The sequence below is a fragment of the Eubalaena glacialis genome, chromosome 1, assembly GCF_028564815.1.
Source record: "Eubalaena glacialis isolate mEubGla1 chromosome 1, mEubGla1.1.hap2.+ XY, whole genome shotgun sequence".
Lineage (NCBI taxonomy): Eukaryota > Metazoa > Chordata > Mammalia > Artiodactyla > Balaenidae > Eubalaena > Eubalaena glacialis.
Genome location: NC_083716.1, coordinates 220869162 through 220892364, shown reverse-complemented (window position 1 = coordinate 220892364; position 23203 = coordinate 220869162). Strand labels below are relative to the sequence as shown.

Below are 23203 nucleotides of genomic sequence, written 5' to 3'. Positions count from 1 at the left end.
CCCCGCACAGAGAAACTGGCCACTCCTTGCAGAGGCACGGGGACCTGCCAGAAAGAGGCTGCGGGTCTGGGCGAGCCGGAACTGAGAGCAGCCCTAATGCGTTTCCTTTAACCTTGGGGCTGAAGTTGGTTCCAAACCCCAAAGGCCTTTCCCAAATGGGCCTCCTTTGTCACGATTATTATTAGAAAATCAATGGCTACGTCTCTTTCTCTCTAATGTTTTTGCCAGGAATGGAACCAGCAGCGGCTTTGGACCAAGCTGCCCCGAGGCCTGAGGGGGAAGGGGGCTCGGTGGTGGGGGGAGCACGGCTGAGGATAGGGCCGGTCGGGGTGCAGGCTGCTTCTCTGAGGGCTGGCAGCCTGGGATCGCTGTAGGGTCCTTCAGAGCCGGGCCCCATCTTTCATCCATGTTGATGCTCATAGCAGCCCCTGCTTAGGACTCTGCGACCCCCATTTTTCTATTCTGAAAATAAAGGTCCTTCGAGGCAAGGGGTTTATTTGCTTTAAGTAAAGCAGTTGTGAGTCTGGTTTACTGTCTTTAGCCAGGGCTCTTTTTTCCTCGGTTGAGATGGTAGGCAGGTTGCCTCTGATTAATGAAGAGCCCGAAATGGAGCCTCAGATCATCCCCACCCCCCCGAAAAAAGAAAGAACACCGCCCCACCCAGCTACCTTCTGCATTTACATGTGCTCTCCAGACGGGGCTCCTAATTATGGGATAATATGAGTGCATGTCTTGGAGTGATGGTGTGTTTGAGAGTATGTGTCCATCCCTAGACTTGGCAGCCGGCAGCCTGCTGTTCATGACAAGTAGGGAGTCTTCCCAGCCTCTGCTTGTCATGGCAGCCTTAGTGGCTGCTCCAGGCTGGAGCTGAAGGGCCCCCAGGGCCATGCAGACCCCACTGTGGAGGGTAGATGGTGATTCAGTCTGAATGAGGGTGATTTCTGCTTGGCTGAGCTGGCGTGTTCCTGGGGCCAGCTGTGTGTGTGTGTGCATGTGCGTGTGTGTGTGTGTGTGTGTGTGTTGTGTGCATGTGTGCCACGAGGCGGTTGGTCTGCCCACAAGTGCTGGCCTGAGGCTGCTGTGGCCAGGGTCTCACGAGACCTTTGATAAGTCCCAGCACCTCTCCTCACCTGCCCTCTCGGTGGTGGTGAAGGCAGGGCTGGGAATTTCTTCCTGCAGGATAATGAGGACAAGGGGCCCGCCCTCAGGCTGGGTCTTGGCCTCTGGGCCCCGGGGAATAAGTTCTCTAGGATTCTGGAGCCAGCTCAGTGAGGCAATGGGTTTCGTGCTGCAGCCCAGCTGTGGGAAGAGGGAGTGGGAAGGGAGGAGGGTGAGATTAACAACATCCCCAGGCCTGCGGAATGGAAGGGAAGTGCACAAAAGCAGATGGGGCACATGGCTTCAGGCTCTTTGCCTGCTGCTCTGCTGGGAGAGGCAGGCTGGAACCTGGGCCATCTTTGGGGCAAGAGAAGGGTGGACAGATAAGGGGCCAGCATAAAGGAAGTGGGAAGGAGCTTTCAGAGGTGCACTGGATGAGGGTTGGGCGATCCCAGAGAAGGCCAGCAGTATTCCGGGGGGCCAGCTGGGGCTGGGGACACTGTGACAAGACTTAGTCATTTCTTGGTTTCTTCTCGGGAGCACCATTTGCAAGATGATGCATCATTCATTCGTTCCAAAAGTCTTCCCCACGGGCCTGGTGTTGCTTGTTGGTTGATGCAGTTGCCTTGGAGACTGACTCTCCTCCCTCCTCCACCTTCCCTCTTTTGCCTGGAAGCTCTGGCCCTCTGCCTCCGGGGCTTGGAAGAAGTTGACATCTGTTTCTTGTATCAGTCCTTTGTGCTCTGGGCCCCAACCCTGTGCAGAGTAGAGATTCTTGGTGAAGGCCAGCCAATCTAAGCCGATCCCTCACCCTGCAGAGAAACCGGGGTGTGGGCAGAGGGAGGCTGGTGGGAGGATGTGCTGAGGGGAGACAAGCCCAGCTCCAGCTTGGCCCCCCTGGGCTAAGAGGCACTGCCTTCTCTGGGGGAATTAGGCCCGATGGATCCTTTCCCCCACATTATGCTCAGTGCCCTCTGTGTCCTGCCATTCCTCCCAGGGGTGCAAGCTCGGGAGAAGCAGCCTGCAGAGCCCCCAGCACCTCTCCGGAGGCGGGCGGCCAGCGATGGGCAGTACGAGAACCAGTCGCCAGAACCTGCATCCCCCCGTAGTCCTGGGGTCCGCTCCCCTGTCCAGTGCGTCTCCCCAGAGCTGGCTCTCACCATCGCTCTCAATCCTGGAGGGCGGCCCAAAGAGGTGAGTCCTCTGGGGCCACAGAGGGTAGCAGAGCCCACCTGAACTATTGAGGAACTTGATGGTTAACTGGGCAGCAATGACCTGTCAGTAAACTCAGTAATTTTTCCTCCCTGCATCCTCAGCCTAGGTCTCCTCTCAGGCTTGTGGAATCTGGAGCCCATTTCCTTCACTAAATAGCTTTTATGCCCCTACTTCTTCCATGAACACTGAGACTGAGGTTCCCTTCTTGATTCCTAAAGGGCACCCCTTAGTAGGGTGGTAAGGATCCTGGGTATGATGTAGGTGACCACAGTCTCTAAACTCCAAGCCAGATCCTAGAGACTGACTTTGTTTTTGAGCCCTTTCTAGACGTAGGGTTTTCTTGGGAGATCAAATTTCAATGTCAAATTGTTTGTATTTCTGAGACGGTTCAGTAGTTTGAGGAAGTAGGTCTTAAACTTTAGCGAGCGTAACAATCACCAGGGAATCTACTAAAAATGTAGATCCCCAAGTCCCCCCTCCAGAGATTCTAGCCTATTAGACCTGGGATGGGACCCAAGAATCTTCATTTTAAACATGCACCTGGAAGATTCTGATGTGAGTGGCCCATATTTGATAAAATCCAGGTTAACAAGTCATTCTGGATATAAATGGCTTTTGGACATCTTTTCTCTCTTGCCTTCAGTCCCCTGCCCCCAGCGCCTTCTCTTTGGCCCTGTTGTGAAATATTTGCAAGGCAGGTGCTGCTGGACCATGGCCTTACAGATAGCCACTTTCTATTCTCTTGGCTGCAAGGAGTTGTTGGGCTCATGGATGGCGAGGATCTCCCTTTGACCTCTGTGTTTACCGGGGGAGGGCGGTGGTCAGGCTGGTTACCTGGGAACTCCTCCTCCTCAGGGTCACAGCCACTGTTTTCCTCCCTTGTTCTTCTGCAGCCCCATCTGCACAGCTACAAGGAGGCCTTTGAGGAGATGGAGAGAACCTCCCCGACCAGCCCACCGCCCAGTGGGGGTAAGAACTTCACACTCAGCCTACCTTCCCTGGGTCCCCTCTGGCCTGTGTAAGCACCCAGGTTTGGGGGTGCTGGCAAAGTTGGGAGGGGCCAGAACCAGTCCTTCTCATCCCTATGGCTCATTTTACTTCAGCTTCCCTCCCCCGCTTCTATTCTTTTCTGCCATCCACGCTCACACGTCTAAGGATGCAGCAGCCGCAGTCCTGGGATCCGGACTGACCTACAGTGGGGCCCCTGGACTCCCATATTATAGAGTTTGCTGGTTGCTGAGAGTCTTCGCATCCTATGTGCAAAACATCCCGCATCCTAAAGGGACTCTTTGTGACTTGCTGGTGTGTCTCTGAGACACCCCTTGACCTTCTTGCTTCTGACCCCCATTTTTGTCTGCATCCAGGCACCTCTTCCACTTCAGGCAACCTATTTAGGTTCCACCGAGGAAAGAATGGCTCAGAACCCTCAGGCTGACCGTATCCCCATCTCATTCATCCCTTGGCTTTCAGACAGGAGCCTTTAGTCTGTATCCCCCTGATGCTCTCACAGGAGAGGCAAATCCCTGAAGGGCAGAGACAGTTTTACCCAAAGAGAAGACCTGGATGAGCCCAGGAGAGGGGCAGTGTGCCTTTTTGTGGTAGAAGAGACATGAGGAGGAGCTGGAGGAGGCCTGGGAAAGCAGTGATGGAGCAGTACCAGGCTGTGAAGGACTCAGGGTCCCTGTGAGAGGCCCGGGTCGGCAGAGGTAGAGAGGCTGGCGATGCTCCAGGATCAGATTGGGTGGGCCCTGCCCAGGCTATTCATTTGTCCCGCTGAGAGGGGAGGAGGGTGAGGACAAGGGAGTTGGAGCTGGCCATGCATTCTCCTGGTGGTCGGCTGTCCCGCAGAGGGGAGGAATGTGACACCAGTACCTGGCCCCTGTGCCAACAGAACTCGTGTTGGCTACCATCTTGGACACTCAGGAGGCTGAAGCTATGAGTGGATGCCATGGCTGTCCCTAGAGCAGTGCTGTCCAGTGGAAAAATAACATGAGCCATGTTTGCACTGGAGAATTTACTAATAGCTCTATTAAAGAACATACAGGAAACTGGAGAAATTAATTGTAATGATTTTTAAATTAACTCAAAATATCCAAGGTATTATCATTTCAATAGGTAAATCGAAATAAAAATATTAATGAGATATCTTACAAGCTTTTTAAAAAATATCTAAAAAGAGGCTGGTGAAATTAATTTTAATAATAGATTTTATTTAACCCCAAGGATCTAAAATATCATTTCAACATGTAATCAGTATAAAGAGATATTTCACATTCTTGTTTCATACAAGTTTGAAATCACTGTGTGTTTTACACTTACAACTTTGTTTAGACTGGCCACACCGCCGGTGCTCCTTAGCCCCATGTGGCTCATGGCTACCATATTGGACAGTGCAAGCCCAGGGCAATCTGCTCGAGATAGCTCTGTGCCTTTTATGACTCGTGGAATGTCTCTCCCTGGTCTTAACCCCCCACCTTCACACCTGCTCCAATTCCCTGTGGGTCCAAATAGCCAGGATCCTGGCCAGCACCCTGTCTGGGATGAAGCCATCTGGGCTGGGCTAGAGTTGGGTTCTGCCACATGTTTCTGTTCGCATTCTTCTCTCCCTCCCCTTCTCCCCTTGGCCAACCCCGAGAGCCCTGGGCAGGGAGAATAAGTTAGAGGTTTCCTCCATGCACAGAGGCAGAGAAATGCGAGGAATTCTTCTCTCAGGAAGCCAAGCCTTGCCTGGCTTCAGGGCCACCCACTTGTCTGCCTCAGCAGATGGGCCAGATTCCTGGGGACTGAGGACAGGAGTGATTAGGGAGTTGGAGGTGCTGAGGGGAGCCTAGAGAAACCTCCCGCCGCCTCTGTCCCCTTGTCCCCTTCACCTCCTTTCACTGGTCCACCTGTGCCTCTGCTGCACCTGCTGGGCAAACACATGCAAACCTGTGGGCCGGAGAGGCTTCGTGGTCATTCCACGGGCAGTGGTCTCTGAGGCTGGGCTCATTCTTCCATAATTAATCACATTCAAAGTTGCAAGATACCTCTGTGTGTGTGTGTGTGTGTGTGTGTGTAATGAGAGAAGGAGGGACACACAGGAGCATGCAGGCCTAGACCTACGCCATGGCTAGATGTTTGTGTCTGTACATATTTGTCCCCTGTGCTGTATTTGTCTGTTGGGCATCTCAGGGTTAGAGTGGAGTATAGGGGTGGGCCACCCATCTGGACTTTTGCGATGCCTCTCTATTCCCACAGACACCTATGTACACACCAGCATGTGCACAGATAAGTTATTTAAATTGCTTTCATTGAAAGATTATATTTTGGGGGGTTAGTTTCCTATAGGTCTCACTGTCTTTTGGGAGAGGGAGGAGGTGCCAGGGAGGGTCCCGGAGCTGCTGTGTGGGACCTGGGCACCCAAGGGGCACAGCTAGTCTGTTGAGGCCATCGGTGTGGGGCAGGCAGTCTTGGTCTCTGGCAACTGTGCGGCTGCATGTCCTCAGCAGCTATGGCCTCTGCAGGGTCCCGAGAGCTGCGGCCGGAGACGCAGAGCTCATTTCTTTACTTCTCCTCAGAGGTGTATTAGGAGACGTGGCAGCTGCCGCTGAGAAATCTCGTGACTGGGCATAGCAACCGCCCTGCAGCTCAGCTCGGAGTCCGGCCACGTCCTTGGCTAATGGGAGAAAGCCTGACCGCCCTTTGTGACCTTGTGTGTTATGTGACACTTCCAACCCAGACGGGCGGCTTGGGAGGGAGCTGGGGCTCGTGCAGGGTGGTGGTGCTCTTGGCCAAGGATTGTAGAGATGGGGCTTCTCCCTCTTCCAGAACACGGAGGTTTGGCGGTTAAGAGAGCCCCCTGTTGAGAAATTCTCTCTTCGCGGGGCTTGCAAGAGACCTGTTTGGCTGGGGGCCAAAGACCTGTGGCCGAGGGCTAGCCTGGGGACTCAGGGTTGGTTCTGCTGGTGGACCCTTGTCCTCCTTCTGTCCTTTACATGTTGTGCTGTCTTGATACTCCATTTTCTTTAAGTCCATCTGCCTGTGTGTGTGTGTGTGTGTGTGTGTGTATGTGCGTGCCTGTTTGTTTGGGGGCGGGTAGGGAAAGTGAGAGAAGGGGGTTAGAGAGAGAATAACATAGAGCAAGGCAGAGGGCACCCGAGAAACCAACGTGTATGTTATAAACCACGGCCATGTGGAGGGACCATAGCAAAGGAGCTCAGGGCCTAGGGATAGAAATTACTTTCTGGAGGTTGAGGGGCAGGGCCATTTGCTGACTTCCTTTAGCCTTTACACTGTGGAGAAACACAGAGACGGGAGCGGGCAGTGGAGCCACAGCAGCATCCCCGGGGCTGGGGCTGGTTTGTCTGCTCAGCCTTTTGCTGCCCACCCTCCCCGACACGCCCAGACTCCGGAGGGGTCCTCTCCCCACCCCATCACCCGCGCTCACTGCTGGGGTCTCGCCTCTTCTTCTCGGCGCAGTGCGCTCCCCTCCAGGTCTGGCCAAGACACCTCTGTCTGCTCTGGGCCTGAAGCCCCATAACCCAGCCAGCATCCTGCTGCACCCCACCGGCGGTGAGTGGTTCCAGTGGGAAGGGAGGTGGTCGGGGAGGCTGGAGGGAGGAGTGGGGGGGGTTGGAGGACTCCTGTGGTCCTGGGCAGGGCCCAGAGGTGGTGGGTTCTCAGGACCCTTCTGGAAACAAGGTGGCAGCCTAGCTCTGTGTCCATGCTGAGATCAGGCCTCGGTGGGGCTCTCTGTGCGGGGTTTGAGGGGGACGGATCCCTCTGTAGCCTTCCTGCCATTGCCTGGTGGGGTCAGTGCCGCTCCCAGCATCCTCTGACATGGGGGTTTGGAGGCCTGCCCTGTTTTCTTGGAGTCGGTTAGGTCTCTGCCGGAAGCCTGGCTTCCACCCCCCAGCGTCCAGGCGCTCGTGTTCACGCACGCACCCCTGGCTCACACCTCGTCACACTTCCCGGCTCCTCTCCTCCCTGTGGGGAAGGGGCACGTGGGGGCCCTGGGCCCTCAGTGGCCGTTTCCAACAGGCTGAGCCCAGAAACTTGCTCCCTAGACTCTGGCTTTGGGCTTGGGCTGGGACTCTGGGGACAAATTTGCTTCTTTTCCTTAGTCACCAGAAGACTGATCCAGCCAGGTAGGCGGGCAGTGGCGTGCACGTGTGACCCACGCAGACACAGCGGGGCACAGCCTCCCACTCAGGATGTGTCTGCATGGCCAGGGACGCCAAGTCACTGGGTGGGGGGGCTGCCTGTCACCAGGCCAGCACACTCCTGCTTGAGGCGCGGGAGCTGTGACAAGGACACCGGGCCTGCTGTTCCCAAGAGCGAAGCCCTCTCTCAGCGGTGCGCCCTGAGTGCCTCGCCACCCTGGAGCCCCGGGGGCCTGTCTGGGTGGACCGCACCCCTCACCCTGCGGCTCTTCTGGAGAGTCTGTCTCTGGCCCCGTCTCACCCCTGCTTTCCCACCTCCCTTTTCTCAGCAAAGTCTCTCTCAAGAAATAACCCCCGTTAATCCATCTCTCTCTCTCTCTCCTTTTTGCTCTTCCTCTCCGCTTCATCACCTGCCTCTCTTTCCTGCCTCTCCTTCCTCCTCACCTCTCTTCCCATCTTCCCTCAGAGGAGGATGAGGGGAAGGTGGTGACAGAGCTTTCTGAAGGTAAGTGTGGCATTGCCGTGTGGCTGCTTCCCGCTCTCCGGGTCTGGGAATGGCTTTTCACTCCGTTTGCTCTGCCTGACCTGGGGGCCAGCCCTCTTCTCTGATCAGGTCTCATGTGACTGAGCACATAGCCCCCTGGTCCCCACCCCTGTGCTGAGCTGTCACTCCGGATGCTGACTGAGGCGCTCACGCTCGCAGAGCGCGGGTCCAGGCACGGACAGGGTCCAGGTGCTAGTGCGGTGCCACCTTGCCGACGAGACACCCCTTCCCCGGTGGTGCTTCCGCCCGCCTGCCTGGGGTGCAGCAAGCCCCTTCAGAGGGCGGGTCTCCTTATCCCATTTCCCGGGTGAGCCCCACATTTATAGCTCAGAGCACGGTTTCTCAGCCTCGGCACTACCGACGTTTAGGGCCGGACAGTTCTTAGTTGTGGGGCTGCCATGTGCATTGTAGGATGTTTAGCAGCATCCCTCACCTCTACCTGCTACACGCCAGTAGCAGGCACCCAGTAGCGACAATCAAAATGGCTCAAACATGGCGGATAACCACTCCCGGTTCAGAGCCACTGTCTTGGAGCCACAAGTTACCTTCTTGAAGCCCTTGCCTGGTTTCATATCAACACAGACGGTAGGACGTCTGTCTTTCTGGGATCTTGGATGACTTTGGGGATTTTGGAAAAGCTATGGACTCACCCCTATACAGATGCCTCCGGATATCCGTGCACATAATTGTGACAGGTTCAAGGAGTTAGCACATCTGTGTCCTGGCTTAACCCCTGATTTAGATGAACTTGCATCGCACACAGAGAAGCAGAGAGGGCATGTAACCTGGTTGAAGGCCTTTAATGTATTAGGAGCATAATTCAAATGATGACTCAGAGCAACAGGTGGAACGAGGGGAATGCCGGCCTGTGGGGCCGGGGTGGCCTGGGCATCTATGTCCCCGTCTCTACCGGGGTTGCTTGGAAACGAGGTGGGCGCCGCCGAGCACCGTCCAGCTTGGATGTGTTAGATGTTCTGACTTCTCACCTTGGCCCTGGAGCTGTGTGGCCCGGTTTCTTTAAACACTCCGTCCGGTTTCTTTCTTTCTTTCTTTTTTTTTGACTGCGCCACGGCTTGTGGGATCTTAGTTCTCCAACCAGGGACTGAACCTGGGCCCTCAGCAGTGAGAGCGCAGAGTCCTAACCACTGGATCGCCAGGGAATTCCTCCATCTGGTTTCTTAAGCCCACTTCCCACTTCCCTTTGCACTCATTACCTTGATTTTCTATCCCCAAATTGGGCATGGGCTGTGCCCCTCTGAATCTGCCATCACCCAGAAAAGATGGCTGGAGTTTCCCATAAAGCTTTGCTCACTCCTAGCCAGCCAGAGTTCTGGCAACAATGCCAGGCTGCCTGGGGGGTGCAGAACAAGGCAGCCCCCCAGCAACAGATCCCAGAATGGGGAGAGCCACAGCGGGGCCTCACCCCCGGTCAACCTCATACCCGGGGAGAGGACCTTCCCCAGGCTGGTGGCTGACTGCTGGTTCCCAGCAGGAGTCTAGAATCAGCTGGGGCCTGGAGCCGGTGTTCGTGTGCTGTGTTCCAGGTGCACACCCACACAGGAGCCTCTTGGGTCTCTTCGTGGTTGCTGATCTCCACAGACTGGTGGGACCCACACGCTCTCCAGTGGGAAGGTCTGAGGGTGACAGGCCCTGGCTGTGTGTTCCCCACTTTGGGGTGACACTTCAACAGATCGGAAGTGACACCTGACCCTTGCACCTTATGAGTGAATCTCAGCCTACAGGGCCCCGAGCCCTCTGACCCTCTTCCATCTGTCCTGGAGCCACAGAGTTTGCAGGGGAAGGTTCTTAGGGATCGACTCTACCACACCCATCGTTTTCACAGACGTGGAGCTGAGGTCTGTGTTGTGGGGTGAGGGTGGGGCATCTTCTCAAGGTCACAGTTAAGAGGAAGCAGGGCTGAGACTGCTGGACTTACTGGTCTCCTGTCTCCTAATCAAGGGGCTGTTTCAAAGCCCTCCTCCTGCCTCCAGGCGCCATGCCCTGGGATTCCAGCATGGGGATCAGAATTGTTGTCAATCCCCTCCCTGGGGAGGGAGGTGGGTGGAGGCAGGGGACATTCCGTTTTTCCTGACTCATGCATCACCTCCCGGGTCAGACTTTGCTGACCCTCTGAAGCACTGCTTGATTTCCCTGCTGATACTTTGATGGGAAATTCAGAAAAAGATGCTTGGGAGGAAAAATAATCAGAGACAGACAGACTTATTCAGCTAGGGGATAAAAAGACTTTAGGGGAGTCTGTTCCGTTCAATGTGCCGTGCTAAATGCTTTACATTCGTTCATTCTGTCATTCGTTGATTCATTGATTCAACAAATATTTTGTGTGCCTCCTATGTGCCAGGCACTCTGGGGGTATAATGATAAGCATACTATGATTCCTAATCTCGTGGAGGAAATTCATGAACCGGCGCCAGAATTAAATTATCATCGAGAATTAAGTATTGAGATAAGTGCTCCAGAGCGAAGGGATACAGTTTTATGAGACCCTGGCTCATAAAAGAAGAAGTAAGATGGGAGGGTGAGTGACATTAACTCAGTGACACTGGGATGGGAGAAGAGCATTCCATGTAGAGGTGAAGGGCACGTGCAAAGGCCCTGGGGTGGGAGGAACAGCATGTTTTTTTCCATGAACTGCAAAGTCAGTGAAGTGAGAGCAAGGGAGATCTGGAGGCTGGAGCAAGGGCGGGGAGTGTGGTACAGAGTAAGGGTCAGCAGGCAGGGACGGGACCGTGTGGGTCATTGTCACATCATCTTGTTTAATAATCACAGAAGCACTGTGAGGAAGGTGGTAGGAACCCCAGTTTGCTGATGAGGAGATGACATGTACGGATGTTAAATGACTTGTCCAGGCCCAGACAGTCAACTGGGGGCACGGCTGAGAGCCTACGCTGGATCAGCCCATGGAGGCTGCCCCTTTCCATGTGATCGCACGGGGCACAAACTCTAAACATAAACAGTGTCTTTACTGGGTACCCTTCTCCATGAAGGAAAGAGAGGAAGAAAGCCTGTAACAGTAAAGGCGTGATATCCTCGAGATATCAAGGATATCTTCCCAGTGGGGAAACAGGGAAAGAAATTGCTGAACCTTCTTTCCTGGAGGAACGGGAACAGGGAACATTCAGCTTAGGTTCTGTCTGTTCAGATGATTAGATGGGATGGATGTGGCACAAAGGAAGACAGTGGACTAGAAATGGCCCCTCTGGGGATCCTTCCTGCTCTGAGATCCTCGGTGATGGGTGTACTGTGGCATCTGGGTATTTTAGGGCAGTGCTGTGCAACACAGATTTACTGAGCACCTACTCTGTGCCAGGTCCTGTGCTAGGTAGGTACTGAGGGCTTAAAGATGAGTGAGCTAGCCTGGTAAAGACAGATATCTCCACATAAGGTAGAAGTGCTGAGCTGGGGGAGGAACAGGGTGTGATGGGAGCTCAGAGGAGGGCTCTGTGGCCCAATCTCAGAGTTTGGAATTCTAACTTTTGAGCTCCTGGATTGGGCCTTGGGGGTTTTACTTCCTCCCTCCCCCCATCTGCATGTCTTCATTTCACTTGGAGCGGGCAGGCCCTTTCTCTCCAGGCAAAGAACCTTTTCTGGGAGGCAGGAAATGCACTTCAGGGTGTGGGTGAAGAGCTGAGAGTGCCCCCAGCCTGGTGGGGCTAAGTCACTCAGCCTCACGTCCAGCTGCTCTCAGCCTCCAACAGCCACTTGGAATGGGTTTGGGCTCCTGGAATGTTCTACACGAAGCACCCTCCCTGGCCCCTCCTCTCCTGCCCTTCCCAGTTCCCATTGCCTCTGGGTGCAGCTGCTTGGGATCGGCAGAGAGGAGGAAAGCCGCAGGAGAGAGGGCAGAGGGAGGCAGGCACAGGCACGGCTCGGGTACAGGTGGGCAACGGTGGGGCTGCTTATAAACCAGCATTGCAACTAGTGGGAAGAATTAGAAGGGGCTTTCCTTCTCCTGTCACTCGATCCTAGCTGGGCAGGTGAGTATTCTCATTCCCATTTTACACATGAGGAAACTGAGTCCCAGAAACGTTCAGCAGCCTGCTCCAGGTCACCCCTCCAGAAAGTGAAAGAAGGGGGAGCCCACAGGTTGTATGTTGTACTGAGGTAGGGAGGAGAGAGGGAGGATGGGGACAGACAGGAAAAGGGAGGTATTTTCAATATGGAAATCTGAGTCTGAAAACTTGGGAGAATGGATGTTTTGGCCCAAAAGGTTGGTTTTGAACAGTTCTGGAGATGGACTTAGAAAATCAAATATCTTCCCAAAGATCCCTCCTGCTCTGGGTTCATGAGGAGCAGAGATGGAGTGAATCTCTACCCCTGATTTGGGCCTGGAAGGTCAGGAAGGGGTGGCAGACCAGCCAACCAAGGAAGAGGACGGAGGTAGAGAGTAAGGTGAGGGCAGAGCCAGGCGGGCTGGGCCTGAAATCCACAGGCTGCGAGCCCCAGAGCAAAGCCCCCAGGCTAGTTGGCCACCTAAACTTATAGGACTGTTTCCAGCCTTCGTGGTGGGAATGGCTGCTGGTGCTTCTCCCTGGGTAAGCAGTCCTGTCCTCCAAGTTCAGATGCTGAGTCCTCTGAGAGCTCCTCTGTAGCTTAGGATCTGATGGGAGTGGGGACGGGGCTCATGAGCCTGATGCCTTATGAATGTGGCCATCCTATAGGATCTCAGGTTTTCTCATATCTCCAACTTTCTAACATACGGTCCCATTGATGTTCTGTGCAAACTACACTCAGGCTCCTGTCACTATGTCTGGGCCAGAAGGAGTTAGTGGGGATGCAGCCTTGATTGATGGCAAACAGAGCAGATGGGAGTCAGCATCTGTGGTCCCAGGCTTGGCTCCGTCCTGACTCTGGCACCAGGTGGTGTGGGCGGCCTTACCTCGGTTCTACTGCTGGTAAAAGTGGTACGTGTACTTTTTTACAGGATGGGGTGCTTATGTGAGTTGGTAATATAGTATGAGTTGCTTACCCACTTCAGGTCTTGGCAGGAAACAGGTGGCTCATTCCAGTGGGGCAACCGAGGAGACAATGGACTATTTAGAAGGTCTGGGCAAACCAACGAGGGATGGTGAAGCACCCTGCCACCGGGTGGCCCTCCTAGCAGGAGGTGGGAGCCATCCGCACACCAGGCCTGGAGGAACCAGGAGGGAGCTGGAGGAGAGGGCCCCCGACTGGAGCTGGGATCTTGGGTGGAAGATGCAGCCCTGGCACTTTGACCTTCTCTCCTCACCAGCCCCCATCCCCTCCTGGTCCCTCCTACTAGCCAGTGGCCGAAGGTCAAAGCCATGTGGAGCCCTGAGCCCGGGGGTCTGGGGGATGCGGTCTGCAGGGACACAGAGCAGGTTGGGGAGTGGATCAGGAGGACGTGGCAGGTGGAAAAGATCACCAACTTCAGGGCTCACCATGTGCATTTTAGCTTGAACTTTTGGGGTCAGCAAGAATTCAAGAGAAGGAGAAAAACGAATGTGTGCCTTTTAGGTCTTAGGTATTGTGCACCTCTGTGTGGGTGGGGCGGAGGATGAAGGTCACACATCTACTAGTTTGTGGGACAGAAACTTATTGAGGACTTACTCTGTGCCAGGTACTGCAAAGACAGATCAGCAAGGAGCCCGGGGCTGCTAGGGGGCAGATGGATCCCCTTGCCATCTCTGGGTGGGAGAGAAGGGTGCTAAGCGCTGCGGGCACCAGCGTGAAGCCGAGAGCCTGGAGGTGTCCAGGAGGAGTTTTCAGAGAGTGACCCCGGGAGGTGAGGGATGGGCAGGGAAGGTGGGCTCTGGCCTTGGGTCTCAATTGCCATTTCTGTGGGCATGAGGGGTCCTGTCTGAGGTCTCTTCTGTCAATCTGAGTTACCCCAGAGCATGGAGCCATCCCCCCAAGGCTAAAGACACACTGAAATTCTCGGCTCCCCGATTTTCACCTGGCGGTATGTGCAGGGCCCAAGAGCAGGACCTGGGCCAGACTGCCTGGGTTCCTAGGCCAATTCTGCCACATTCTATGTGTGGCCCGGGCAAGATACCTACATTCTCCAAATTCTACTCTCCTCATACAGTTGTTTGCTATTTTTACGATTATTAATAGCCCTGTGGAGCTGGCTCTTCTCTGGCTGATGGGCTGGAGTTCTGGGTAGCAGCCAACTCTGGGTGTCCCAGGCGGCTGTGGCCCCTCTAGGCCACCCAGAGCCAGCATTGAGAGTCAGGAGATGGTAGCCGTGGCCACTGATTGGCTGTGTGTTCTGGGGCAAGTCGCTCCACCTCTCTGGGCTGAGCAGACAGGTTACACCAGGAGCCAGCAATCTATGGCCAAATCCGGCCCATCATCTATTTTTGTAAAGAAAGTTTTATTGTAACACAGCCATTCTCATGGCTTTATGTATCGTCTGTGGCTGCTCACACGATAACAACAGCAGAACTGAGCAGCTGTGAGAGAGACCGTCTGGCCCTCTGAGCCTGAAATATTTACTGTCGGGCGCTTTTCAAAAAAAGTGTGCTACCCATCTCTTAGCTCCAGCAGGGCCTCAGGCTTGGACGGCATGGCATCATTGCCTTTGGAGGGGCTGTGGCCTGGGGCTTCTGTGAGGTGGGTGGGTGGCCTGGGCTGGTTGAGGGGGCTTTTGAGGAGGCCTTGCTGGCCTCTGCCCACATGGACTCTATCTCTGGGTGCCGAGGTGGCTGGTCCTGTGTCACCCTGGGCCGGGTCCCTGGAATAGGCTGCCCCATGCCCGTCCCTTTGCAGACCTCTTGCCCCAGCCCCATTCACTGTTGCTGTTTGTTGGAGGGAACTCCGTGTGGAAACTAAAAGATACACTGGCAGCCTCTGGCTGGAGTTGTATGCAGACCGCCGCTGCAGGCCTCCTCTGTAAAGGGCCCTGTTCTAAAGGACCATCCTCTCCCTGGGTCCCCAGGCCTCTGGGCCTGGATGCAGGATATCGGGCCTGGAAGTCACCTCAGAGACCAGGGCCTGTAACGGCCCCATAACACCTTGGTGATTGGGCTCCTTCCAAAGTAAAGTTTTCTTTGGGCTGAGGGGAGGGGGCTATTCTCTGGCTCAGTGGCCAGCACAGTCCGGCTGCAGTGCCCCCTGCCCCCGCCCCCAGGGCTGCACAGGCTCTGCAGTTCTTCCATTTCTGAGGCTGGTTTCAGCGGATGCCCTAATTGCGGGCAGAGGGTGGGTGTGTGCTCAGATCATGTCCCCCCTGGGACGTCCTCAGGGCTGGTGCCAGGTTTGGAGGTGGTAGGAACGTCATCTATCCCTGATCCTGTCCCTAGAGAAGCCCAGAGTGCCCTGCTTCTTCTTCCTGTTTGATAACAAGTTAGTTTGGGGGCTGGCTTCAGAGGCCGGGGTCGGGGGTTGGGAGGGGCGCACAGCACTGGGTGGGGGGGTGGCCCGGGAGACCTGAGTCCTGGTTGTGCCTCCAGCCACTTCACTCTCCAGGCCTCAGCGTCCGCATCTGTAAAATGACTTTTCTGGCATTTGCTCCTCCCCCCTCCCCCGCCTAGCCTTCCTCTCAGGCCATTCTGAACACCAAGCGGGATAATGATGTCAGTCTCGGGAGGAATGCTAAGTGTGTCAGGCAAGGTGGGTGGGTGTGTCTTGGCATGCAGGGGCTGGGCGTAACTCACCCGCACAGGCCTGTTGCTAGGCCAGCAAGCCTGTTTCTGGATGCTGGGTGTGGGGAGGAGCCAGCGTGAACCCTGGCACTGTCCCGAGATGCACGGCTGGGCTGAAGCTTGGGGTCCACGAAGAGCTCGGACTCCAGCGGTGCCTGGGGAGCCTAGAAGGGCCTGGGGGCCTGGGTAGCAGGTCGTAGAAAAGAAGCAGCTAGAGGGGATACCAGTGAAGGATGGGCATCCTGGCTCTAAGAGGGAGGATTCTGTGATGGCTGTGTTTTGGGGTCCATTTCTGGGAAGTTTCTCAGAACGAGGCCCTGGTTAAAGGTTCCCTGGGAGCTCTCACAGCTTCTCCAAGATGCTGGCAAGAGGGTGGGCCTGGGAAGGCAGAAGCCCTGGAGAATTGCCCTTTGCCTGCTTGGCTGTCCCCATAGGCCCTGGGGAAGGGGGTTCCCTGGAGGTTGGGTGGGGTCCACACTGCACCCCTGTGGATCCAGACTCAGTCCCTGTCCCCTTGCCCCTTCCAGAACCCCGGAGCTATGTGGAGTCGGTGGTGCGGACGGCAGTGGCTGGGCCCCGGACTCAGGATCCTGAGCCCAAGAGCTTTAGCGCCCTGGTTGCCCAGGCCTATGGCCGCGAGACACCCCTGAGGAACGGGACCCTGGGAGGCTCCTTTGTCTCCCCCAGCCCCCTTTCCACCAGCAGCCCCATCCTCAGCGCTGACAGGTAAGTGGGGAGGAAGATCCAGGCCTGGGACAATACAGATGAGGCCTCTTGGATCTGTCTAGGGCGTGGACAGGCAGAAATCACATCCAGGTTGCTGCCCCTGGGAAACTAGCTCATCGGGGTGCATGGTGAGAGCATCCCCTGAGTGCCAACTCCCCGGGGAGAGTATGAAGGTGAACCAGGCATAGTCCTTACCCCAGGTTTATTTATTTATTTTTTTAAAAATAAATTTATTTATTTTATTTATTTATTTTTGGCTGTGTTGGGGTCTTCGTTGCTGCACGCAGGCTTTCTCTAGTTGTGGTGAGCAGGGGCTACTCTTCGTTGCGGTGCGTGGGCTTCTCATTTTGGTGGCTTCTCTCGTTGCAGAGCACGGGCCCTAGGCACGCGGGCTTCGGTAGTTGTGGCTCACGGGCTCTAGAGTGCAGGCTCAGTAGTTGTGGCGCAAGGACTTAGTTGCTCCGCGACATGTGGGGTCTTCCCGGACCAGGGCTCGAACCCGTGTCCCCTGCATTGGCAGGCGGATTCTTAACCACTGCACCACCAGGGAAGCCCCTATTTTTTAATTTAAAAAAAATTTTTATTTTTATTTTTTGGCCACACCACGCGGCATGCGGGATCTTACTTCCCAACCAGGGATGGACCCCGTGCCCCCTGCAGTGGAAGTGTGGAGTCTTAACCACTGGACTGCCAGGGAAGTCCCCTTCCCCCAAGTTTAAAATCGAACACAAGTAATTACTATGTGGTGAGTGCTTCCTATGTGCCAGGCATTTTGCTAAGTGCTTGCTGTTTAGATCTCACAGCAATCCTATGAGGTAGGGACTATTATTATTCACACTTCTCAGAAGAGGAAACTGAGGCAGAGAGACATAAAGTAGCTTATTCAAGGTCCTACAGCTAAATAATAGCAGAAATAGGATTCAAACCGAAGGTGTGTGGCTCCGGAACCCACATCTCTATCCTTCCCCACAGACCTGCGTTACGGTGCCCGCCGGTCACGGGGTGAGAGTCACATGTGCCCAAAGCAGATGTGTAAGCCAAGAGCTCCGAGCAAGAGGCTGCTCTCTCTGGCTTGGGATGCAGAGAGGGTCTCTGGGGGCTGGAAGTATTTGTGCTGAGGCCAGAAGGATGAGCAGGGGTTGAAAGGTGAAGGGGGAGGGAAAGGCCCTTCCAGAAGGACAGCACGGCAAGGACAGAGCCGGGGGTGTGGAGGTGTTGGGCGTGGCGGCCTCGTGCCCGCAGCTGCTGGTGAGGGGTCGCTGTAGGGTTAGAGGAGGGATGTCTTGGCGGATGGCCGTCTGGCGTTCTGAGGGGTGTCAGACAGAAAGGGTAGCCTGAAATTTCCCAGAGAGCGAGGCTCCTGTGTTTGGGGTGCAGTGAGAAGCTGCTTGACTGGGGGGTGGGGGCGAGGCTTTATGATGGGGAGACGGGGAAGACAACATAGGAGAGGGACCCGGAGAGGAGCCTAGGCAGGGCAAAGGGTGCCAGGTGGGGAGGGGGCCCCGGAGAGCCTGCCCTGGAGGCCGGAACTCGCCTCCAGGAGGGGAGCCTGCCCCAACCATCCCTTCCCATGTCCACTGCCCTTCCCCACCCGGGACCCCACGGGGCCTGGTAACTGTCCAGCCACCTCTTCACACTTCTACAGGTGGAGGGGTGTGCCAGGCTTGCGGTGTACCTGCACTGGTCCAGGGTAATGCACCCCTCCCGGGTCGGGGCGGGGGGCGTGGGTGAGCAGAGGCAGTTTTCTTCTGGAGTCTAAGAATTTGAAACCTCAAGCCAAGCACACACCCCCAGTCCACCTTACCCCCTCCCCAGCCTCCTGATGGCTCCATTTTTGGAAAGGTCTGCCTCTGGGTAGAAGCTGCATTCTTCTTTTAGAGGAAAGGAGATTTTCCTCACCTCTCCAGCCACCCTTGCTGATATTCAGGGAGTGCTGACATTAGGAAGTTTTCACCGTTTCTCACTCCTCAAATTCCTCCTGCAGTAGGCCTCAGGAAGCCAGCTTCTCCTCTGGGATTAATCATCCAGAACTCCATTTCCATGTCCCCAGCCCCCACTGTGCAGCCTGACCTATCCCCCCATTCCTCAGAATCCAGGTTATTCTTGTACCGAAGTGGTGTTCCACTCTGGCCCCTTCTGGGATGCGAGGTAGACTTTGTCCTGGCCTGGCCCCTGACCTTCTCCCTGCCCTTGGCTCTTGCCTAGCCCTCCCACCTCACATCACCCAGGGGACCTGAGCTTATCCAACCTGGCCCAGGGTGTGGCCGGCCAGCCTCCAGACTCCTCCCAGTCTGCGGCTCCAGGCTTTGGAGCATAGTCTTATGTAAGGACCTTCCCCAACCCCCTGCCCCAGGGGCTGCTGGTGCAGAGCTTGCCTGCTACCTCCCTGCAGCTGCTGCTTATGCGTGGTCCCTGTCAACCTTTGTCTCTCCTGCCATATCACCGAGGAATAGAAGTTTGGGTCTGGAAGGAATCAGAGTCATCTAACCTATTTCCCTCATTTTACACGTGGGAAAACTTTTAACAAGCAGAATCCAGGTTTCCCAACTCACAAGCCATGGACTTGTATCAGTACTTAACTTCAGAGGAGAACCTTTGACTCTGGCCATTCCCCCAGGTACAGTGCCCTCTGAACTGAAATTTATCAGTCTTAGAATTGAGAGCGACCTCTGAGCTCATCTCATCTAACCTCCCAATGGAGGAAATTTCCTCCACAGCATTCGGGTCAAGAGGTTGGCCAGTCTCTGCTTAAATGCTCCTAATGATGGGAGTCTCATTACCGTGTAAAGCAGCCTGCTCCATTAGTGGCCAGATCCAATGGCTAGAATGCAGATCTTATGATGAGCTGAAATCTCCTGTGAGATTTCTTCATCTTTGCTGTTTTGGAGCTACCCAGGAATGGATGCCCAGTTACACTCTCAGTGTTTAAAGATGCTGATAGCACACCTGGGGAAACTGAGTCAAGGTGAGGATACTTCCAGTAGGAACAGGATCCAAGTGGTTAACCCCCTCTCCAGTGTTCAGTTTCTGTGATGCTGGAGGGAGCAACAGGACAGCCACCTTCAGTTTCGATAGGAGAGATCTCGCTCTGACTTGTGGTTGAGCAGTCAGGGTGGTGCTTGAGGATATATGGGCTTTGGAATCAGACACAGCTGAGTTGAAATCCTGGTCTTTTATGAGCTGTGTGGGTGTGAGCCTATTGCTTAACCTCTCTGAGCCTCAGTTTTGTCTTCTGATGTTCATAGGGTGACGTATAAAAGCCCTAACTTTCCTGTGCATGTGAGGGGAGCTTTTATTGTCGTTATTAGTGGTTGGAGGGAGGGCTGAGGGTTCACTGAAAGCCTGTCCTTCACTAAATGCCATTTGGTGACATCTTGACCTGCCCCGTCTCTCTCTAGCACTTCAGTGGGGAGTTTCCCATCAGGGGAGAGCAGCGACCAGGGCCCGCGGACACCCACCCAGCCTCTGCTGGATTCTGGCTTCCGCTCCGGCAGCCTGGGCCAGCCCAGCCCTTCGGCTCAGAGAAGCTACCAGAGCTCTTCTCCTCTCCCGACTGCGGGCAACATCTACAGCAGCCCCGACTACTCACTTCAGCAGTTCACCTCCCCGGAAAGCCAGACCCGGTCTCAGTTCAGTGTGGCGGGCGTCCACACGGTGCCTGGGAGCCCTCAGGCACGGCACAGGACAGTGGGCACCAACACTCCCTCTAGTCCTGGCTTTGTCCGCCGGGCCGTGAATCCCGGCATGGCTGCCCCCAGCAGCCCCAGTTTGAGCCACCGCCAGGTGATGGGTCCACCCGGAACTGGTTTCCATGGTAACACTGTCTCCAGCCCCCAGAGCAGTGCAGCAACCACTCCGGGAAGCCCCAGCCTGGGTCGGCACCCTGGGGCCCACGAGGTTTCAAGCCTCCATGGCAATGTGGCCACCACTCCAGGGAGCCCCAGCCTGGGCCGGCACCCTGGGGCCCACCAAGGCAACCTGGCCTCCAGTCTCCATGGCAACGCAGTAGCCAGCCCCGGAAGCCCCAGCCTGGGCCGTCACTTGGGAGGGTCTGGATCTGTGGTTCCTGGCAGCCCCAGCTTGGACCGGCAGGTGGCCTATGGTGGCTACTCCACCCCTGAGGACCGGAGACCCACGCTGTCCCGACAGAGCAGCGCCTCGGGCTACCAGGCCCCTTCCACGCCCTCCTTTCCTGTGTCCCCTGCCTACTACCCCGGCCTGAGCAACCCCGCCACCTCCCCCTCGCCAGATTCAGCAGCCTTCCGACAAGGGAGCCCGACACCGGCCTTGCCAGAGAAGCGGAGGATGTCCATGGGAGACCGAGCGGGCAGCCTCCCCAACTATGCCACTGTCAACGGGAAGGTGTCCTCCTCGCCTGTCGCCAGCGGCATGTCCAGTCCCAGCGGGGGCAGCGCTGTCTCCTTCTCCCACACTCTGCCCGACTTCTCCAAGTACTCCATGCCAGGTGCGCCCTCCTTCCATGTCATCTCTCCGGCTGACAGATGAAGCCCACCAGTTAGGATATCTGTGCTAGTCTCTGTTCTGACATCTCCTTGGCAGACAACCTTGGGTGGATCACTGACTTCTGGGCCTCACATTCCTTACCTGTGTAATGGGAGTTGGAGCTGTGGTCGTGGCAGCAGTGGGGGCAGGGATGGGGAGGTGGATGCGATGATGGCACTGCTGTTACGATGATCTTCACCATCATCATAGCCACCACCACTTGTTGAGCACATGCTCTGTGCCAGGCTCTGAGCCAAGGACTATCTCATCAGTCCTCATGGCCACCTGGCAAAGTGGGTATGATTTTGCCCATTTTGCACATTTCACACATGGCCACCTGGCAAAGTGGGTATTATTTTGCCCATTTTGCACATTATTTTGCCAGCCCAGAGCACGGTTCCCACCTTTTGATCCCCACTTTGCGCACATCACTAATAATAGATCTGGCAGCCGGAGCGATATGGCACAAGGCCGAGGGTTAAGCATTTTTACTGGAGTCTAGTTTCTACCAACCCGGCTTCACTGAAGTCCACGCAGTTTTGCACACTGAATTCTTCTCTCATCGTCGGAACTGGGCATCTTTTGCCTCCACTTAGAGGGCTCATTTTCTAAACAAAAAGGTCAGGGTGTCAGCTATCTGCAGCTTCTCAGCCAGATCTCGAACCTGACTATGTGCAGAGCAGCCCTGGAGCCCTGGGGCATTCGAGGAAGATTTAGAATGCTGCAGGTAGCCTGGGATGGGCCCCAGCTGCCCAGATTCTCAGTATCACTCCCAGGTCCTGCCCTGAGCCTGCCAAACGACACTGCACACCCCTGCTTCCTGCTGCCCGCCAGAGACATCTGGTTCCCAGCCCCAGTTCTTGGAGGATGCAGAACTTCTAGTAGTTGGGACATTTCCTGTTTCCCACCATCTTCCTTGCTTAAAATAGCCATGGGAGTCAACACAGGAAGGCACATGGGGCTGCAGCCACCTCTGACAGCTCATTAGACAGGCCCCAGTAGCCCCAGGGCCTGGGGCTTTGGAGCAGAGAGAGGCAGCTTGCACAGTTGTACAGCCCAGCTGCCTAGCCCAGAGGCCCTGCTAAGTGCACAGCTGCCAGGAAAAGGAGCTGACCTACCCCATCTCTGTCCTCCAGAAACAGATCCCAGAAGCCTAGCAGAGTGTAAATGACAAGTTGAAATTGACTAAGCACCAGACACACAGCCCAGCCCGCATCGCTGGTCTGTGCCCTGAACTTTACAGTACCGTGAGCACAGGCTCCTCTGTTCCAGCCTCTCACTGACGAAAGGAGAGGAAACGTGTAGATTTGGAATATTCTTTTTTACCCTTCTCCCCCATCCTCCCTTTGTTTTCTTTGGTGCCAAAAGATGAAGGAAGAGGTTGGAGAGTGAGACCCACATGTCCTAATACCCAGCCAGGAAGATATGGTGAAGCTCACACCAAACTGGCTGCTGCATCTTCTTACCTGGGAAGGTCTTACAGAAGCCTTACTGTGGACCATCTGTGTGACTTGGGCAAGTTGCTCTCCCTCTCTGAACCTCACATTCCTCGCTTATAAAGTAATAGGTTGGATAAGGTGCTCTCTGAGCTCCTCCAGAACCTAACATTCTATGAAAGCATCCCTAGTCTGCAAAGGGTCTGGGGTGGGGATGTCTGCCAGAGAAGTGGGGTCTGTGACACTCAGTAGATGTCCTCTTAATTCTAGGCCAACCCTTCTCCTATTTGTCCCAGGCAGGGCAGGAACAATCTTTTTGCTCTACCTGAGGCAGAACCCGGGCTTTCCATATGGGAAGTGAGGCGGAGCGTGGGGAAAGTGGACAGAAATGTGTTTTTCTGCTCTCATCCTCGAGGTTGTTATGATAGAGTTGGGAAATTGAGCCCATGGAGAAAGGGACTAGAAGGTGGAAGAGAAACTTCAGGAAGGGTTTAGTCTGAATCTTCTAGAGAAAGGGGGAGATGGGATGGAGTAGGGCTCTCTCTGGCTTGGTGAGAATGCTGTTCAGGCTCTTCAACAGGAGGGCAGCTCCGTGACCCATGGTGGTTGTTGGAAGACGGGGAGGATGTGAAAGCAGCTCAAGGCCCCTTCCAGCAATGCTCTGATGATGTTTGAGCAGACTAGCTTTCTGTGTTAGTTTCCTAGGTCAGCCATAACAAAGGACCACACACTTGGTGGCTTAAGACAACAGAAATTTATTCTCTCACAGTAGCTGAGGCTGGAAATCCAAAATCAAGGTATTGGCAAGATTGGTTCCTTCTGGAGACTCTGAGGGAGACTGTGTTCTAGGCTTTTGTCTTAGCTTCTCATGGTGGCTGGCAGTCTTGGGGTCCCTTGGCTTGTAGATGCATCTCC

At 55.2% G+C, this 23203-nt stretch overlaps 1 protein-coding gene across 4 annotated transcripts in view; it reads left to right on the top strand.

The window, feature by feature from the left end:
- Positions 1–23203, top strand: part of TNS1 (tensin 1) — a 185873-nt gene that overhangs the window by 147771 nt on the left and 14899 nt on the right. For 2 of the 4 annotated variants that reach the window (XM_061187226.1, XM_061187242.1), the window contains 5 exons: positions 2096–2292; positions 3207–3282; positions 6772–6864; positions 16151–16349; positions 19748–20814. In XM_061187226.1, coding sequence (XP_061043209.1) covers positions 2096–2292; positions 3207–3282; positions 6772–6864; positions 16151–16349; positions 19748–20814 — 1632 coding nt within the window. The remainder of the gene's footprint in view (positions 1–2095; positions 2293–3206; positions 3283–6771; positions 6865–16150; positions 16350–19747; positions 20815–23203) is intronic. The other 2 variants (XM_061187224.1, XM_061187233.1) reach the window with 2 other exon arrangements.